Below are 5068 nucleotides of genomic sequence, written 5' to 3'. Positions count from 1 at the left end.
GGTGCCCGGTGGCCCGGGGGCCTCTTACCGGCAGGGGGCTGCCGGTAGGAGGTGGCGTAGGCCGTCTGCCCGTAGGTGGCGGTGGGCTGCGGCTGCGTGTAGCTGGCCTCGGCGGGCTGCCCGTAGCTCCCGTAGCTCTGCTGCCCGTAGGTCTGCTCCAAAAACACCAGGGAGCTCGTTGGCATGTGGAAGGGACTCGTGGGGATGGGGCTCGGAGGGTTCCCGGGGTGGGGGGTGAGGCTGTGGGAGCTGCTTCACAGCTCGGCTCAGGGCTGTGACTGAGTTATAAACGATCTCCTTCAGCTCCAGGACCTGAGGGGTGGCCTCTGAAGTTGTCACAGCCACCTCTGGGCTGCCTAAATTGGCCAGCTGCTCCTGATTCCCTAGGTGCCACCACCTGAGACATGGGGAGTGGGGATTCTCAGAGGGCAGAGCTGCACCAGCTGCAAGTCTGTTAGCCCAGCATAAAACTGCTTTAGTGGTCGCTAGACGAGACCTATTTAAGGTTTCCATGAAGTTATTAGGAATATTCTTCCTGTCCACTGAGCAATAGTTTGAAAAATTTGGAGTTTAGGTAGGCATCTAAGGATGGGATCAGCACCCTGGCCTGGTCAGGTCCAGGTGTCCCATCCCGGTGCCTTCACGTTCAGGGAGAGCTCAGCTCTCACCTCAACCCTCCCTGGGGCTCACTTCCCAGTATAGACCATCACTGAAGGCTGGTCCCAGTGCCTCTGGCTCCACCCTGGAGCAGAGCAGCTCCTGGGCTGTGGTTCAGTCAGCACAGGGTGCTGTGACCAGCTGAAGAGCTCCTGCAGCCCCGGACTGTGAGGGAGAAGAAGGGTTTGGGAGCCCATGGACCTGTCAGCTCAAACCTCAGCCAACGTCCAACAGCTCCGTGTGGCCAGCAGTTTAGGACAGAATCAGGGAATCACAGAACTGCTGAGGTTGGAAAAGACCTTTCAGAGCATTGAATCCAACCATGTCCCCAGCACTGCCAGGTCCCTACTGCCCTGTGTCCCTCACACCACATCTCCATGGCCTGGAAACCCCTCCAGGGGTGGGGACTCCACCACTGCCCTGGGCAGCCTGGCACAGCCCTGGGCAACCCTCCAGGGCAAGAAATTGTTCCTCGGGCCCAGCCTAAATCTCCCCTGGCAGAACTTGAGGCCCTTTCCTCTTGTCCTGTCCCTTGTTCCCTGGGAGCAGAGCCCGATCCCCCCCTAGCTCCAGCCTCCTGTCAGGAGCTGTGCAGAGCCAGGTCTCCCCTGAGCCTCCTTTGCTCCAGGCTCAGCACCCCCACCTCCCTCAGCTGCTCCTCCCCACACTTGGCCTCTAGACCCTTCCCCAGCAGCTTCGTTGCCCTTCTCTGGCCACACTCCAGCCCCTCAAGGTCCTTCTGGCAGGGAGAGGCCCAGAACTGACCCCAGGATTTGTGGGGTGGCCTCATCAGTGATAAAACTAGTTACAGCCCAAGAAGCGACAGGAAGACAGCCCCAACTTTCTCCAGGGGATTTACTGACTCCTGATGGAGCCTGGAACTCAAAGGCCTTTAGGGATCTAAGCCTGTGTAACTCATGAGCCCATCTCCCTGAACTCGAGCCACAGATCTCAACCAGGATCAGAAAAGCCTTGACCAGACTGAGTATGTCACTGCCTGTGGAAACTCACAACAGCAAGAGGCAGGAAACACTGCAAACCTCCCATGGCTACTTGCCTACAGCTGAGCTGCTGCACAACCAAAATGAACCCACTAAAAGCTGCTCTAGTTTTAGTAGCAACACCTCCAGGAAACAATCTCCTCCTCCTTTGTCCAGACACTGCAATCTCAGGGATGGAAATTTCCCCTGTTTTTTGTTTTTAAGGTTTTTCTCTCCTACCACTGAGTGTTTTACTGAGTAAAACACTCAGTGGTGTCCAACACACCCTGAGAATTTGGCTCTTCTAAACCTCTCAACTGATGGATTGATGATATACCAAAGAAGTGGCTCCTTCACATTGAGGCTGTTTTCTCTGTACCAAAGCAGTCTGGGGGGAGCGTGAAGCTACAAGACAACTTTTAATGACTTTAATGCCAGATTTGGAGGTTCTGCTCGTGGTTTGGGTGGCTGGAGGAGCCCCGTGGAGCTCAGGGGGAGGGCCAGCAGTCATCAGGAAGGGCCCTGTGGCTTTACCTGGGTGGTCTGTGCATATCCTTGCGCTGGCTGAGGTGCGTACGCGCTGTAGCTGCAGAAGGAATTGAAAGACATTTATTATCCATCCCCACGCGGCAAAATTTGGGCCAAACATCCTCACGAGACAATGTGCACACACCCAAAGGACTGCTGCTGAGATACTGGGGGGACACGAAAGCTACAAGCTAAAGGAAAACCAAAGGATTTACAAATGTACCTGAATTAAGCTAAACCACAATTATGGCATAGTGTTATGATGTCTTTTTAAACCAGAGAGGGGAAGACCATAATGCTACTCACCCCTGCTGAGCTGCAGCTTGGCTGTAGGTACTATAATCTACAAGAAAAGAGACAAAAAGAAACGTTGACAAAGGCTTAACAAAATGAACAGTGTAAGAGCACAGCAGCTGGAATTTCCTCCTACAGCCCGAGAGAACAAAACCACTGGAAATCCAGGTTTCAAAGAGTGGAAGGTAAATGAACTTTATCCAGGTTTTATGAAAACCCACTCTTCCCTTTATTGTTCCTGCTGCTCCTGCAGCAGCTTTGATCTCAAATGACCCTGCTTTACTTTAACTGTCACCTTGGATGACACCCAAGGGGGGCTGACAGGAGGGGGGTGGTGTGGAATGAAAAAAACCTTGAGGTTGACTCTTGCAACCCCCCCAGCCTGGTTCCAAAGAGCCAAGGCTGCAGGTTTTTGGCTCTGTAGAAACCACCACACTTTTCCTCTTTCTATTTAACTTTCAAGGACACAAACAACTGGCTGGGAAGTTCCAGCACTTGTACCCTGGCAGCTGGTTATAATTCCCCCCCTCCCCCAAATCCTCCATCCACATCCTGATGCAGAAGAGAACTGAGATCCTGGAATTCCAAGCAGAAAAATCTATGCTGGTTTGCTGCTGGGAGTGGAAAATGTGTCCTCATGGAAATTCCAAGTGTATTTGAGGTGGTGACAGCTCCTAAACGTGCACTTGTCCTCAGAGGCACCACGGAACTCAGTCCCCATCCCACACCCAGAGCAAAGGATGAGCCCACTGCTCGGAGCAGGCCCTGCCAGCCAGACTCCAGCTCTCCCAGCCCACACCAGCGCCCAGCACGGGGCTCAGGAAGGAGCCCAGACCCTGCTGGGTTCTGCTGCATCGGCCCAAGCTGGAGACAGGAGCCAGGGAGACCTGGATGGGATGAGGTTTGGGTGCTTCTAGCCCCATCCCACCTTGGGGAACACTGATCTTGGTCAGAAACCTGAGGATGATCAATTTGAGGAGTCCAGCTGATGGTTTCTGCAGCCTTCAGTCAGCCCCAGGCTGTAAGGACACCTTCATCTGCAACTGAAGGCCATGGGGCACCAGGAATAAATCTGAAAATACTCTTTTCACACACCAGAACCTCCTGTTTCTTGATGGATTCACCCCTAATAAAGCTTCCCCCTCCTCCTCGAAACCCCTCCCCGTGAGCTGATGGCTTTTCCTCCCAGCAAAGAGGTGCTGAGACCCCAGTAGTGATTTTTGCCAGACTCTCATCACTCCATCCTTGCAGCAGAGTGCAGGAATCAGTACAGGCACGCAGGGAAGACACCCGGAATCCCACGTGCACTGAGGAGACAAGGAACTGCTACAGAAAAGCTTCTGTGCTCCCGTGCCACTGGGTTGTTCAAATGCCCTGGCACCTCTCCAGCTCCCCTTGCAGTCTGGCAGGGTTGATAGGGAGAAATCTCACTTCTTAAATTCAGGGCTGCTGCTCTCTTTTTAAATTATTATTCCAGTCTACACCCGGCTCTGAGCTCTGCTAAATCCTGAGGGTTAAAAATCACTAAGGCCCATTCTGCCTCATCCATCCTCTCTCTCCCACCACATCCTTCCTATTTCCCAACTCTTGTTGGCTCTCCAACCATTGAAACCTCCCTCCTCCTCGTTTAATTCTCATTTTCTGCACGCTGTCATGTTACCACAGTCCTCCAGGCTGTTAAAAACCAGCCAGGCTGCTGAGCACAGACCTCCCAAACCTTCCTCCCTTGCTGGTAGATCCCCAGAAACCTGCTAGTGCCTTGAGCTGTGTAGAAGGTCTTCACAAAACCTCCACCCCTCCATCCAGCCTTCCCCAGACACTCCATTTTCCCCTTTCCAGGATTTAAATCCGAGTGTTGAACTTGCAGTAGTCTCCCCTAACCCCTCTTTCTAATTTGCCCAAATTTAGATGAACACAAAAACGTTAAAACACAATATTATGGTTCATTTAAACCATCCCTGAGCCTTTATTTCCAGTGGGAAATTAATCTTTTTCCTTCTCTTTCATGAGGCTCAAGAGCATAGCTGAAAATAGCAGCTCCCATGGAAGAATATTTCCATGGATTAAATAGAAAGACAGCTGGATTTTTCAGCCCCATTTTGACAATTCCACTGGCACATGTTTCTTTAGCCACTCTTTTGTTTGTTTTAAACCTCTCCAAGGTGATATTAGTCATATTCCTTCACACTCTGTGGCTTGGGGCAGTTTTCTCATCCAAACTTTGGCTGTTGGGCTTTAATTCTACTTTAAGGTTGATGCTGCTATGGTTTTATGTCTCGATTTTGACCAATTCACATCGAGTTGGAGCCCTCCTGTAAAAGCATGTTTGTTGTCTTTTTTTTCCCCATGCTGCTTCACCGGTTTTATTCAAACAAACAACATTTACAGCAGAAACGATGCTGAAAAAGCCCCAGAAAGACGAGGGCCCTGGAGGGAGCTGACAGTAGGAGCAGCGGGTTCTGGAAAGAGCAAAACTCAGATCTACTGACGCTGGGGCACCAAGGGGCCATTAACGTAAACAACGTTTCCACAAACATCGAGGAGAGGTGATCGGGGCACTGCAGCCTCGGGGAGGCACCGAGGGGAGCTGGGGAGAGCCGAGGAGGCAC

General features: G+C 52.1%; 1 protein-coding gene across 1 annotated transcript in view; it reads right to left on the bottom strand.

Annotated features, from left to right (window-relative positions):
• EWSR1 (EWS RNA-binding protein 1) overlaps positions 1-2508 on the bottom strand; it is a gene marked incomplete at both ends in the record, with an annotated part of 15922 nt that extends 13414 nt beyond the window's left edge. The window contains 3 exons of the mRNA XM_008945180.1: positions 29-152; positions 2172-2223; positions 2472-2508. Coding sequence (XP_008943428.1) covers positions 29-152; positions 2172-2223; positions 2472-2508 — 213 coding nt within the window. The remainder of the gene's footprint in view (positions 1-28; positions 153-2171; positions 2224-2471) is intronic.
• Between the last annotated feature and the right edge of the window lie 2560 nt (positions 2509-5068).

Source organism: Merops nubicus, unplaced genomic scaffold (assembly GCF_000691845.1).
Source record: "Merops nubicus isolate BGI_N331 unplaced genomic scaffold, ASM69184v1 scaffold13678, whole genome shotgun sequence".
Taxonomy (NCBI): domain Eukaryota; kingdom Metazoa; phylum Chordata; class Aves; order Coraciiformes; family Meropidae; genus Merops; species Merops nubicus.
Note: the sequence above shows the minus strand (reverse complement) of the source record. Positions and strands in the feature narration are given on the sequence as shown.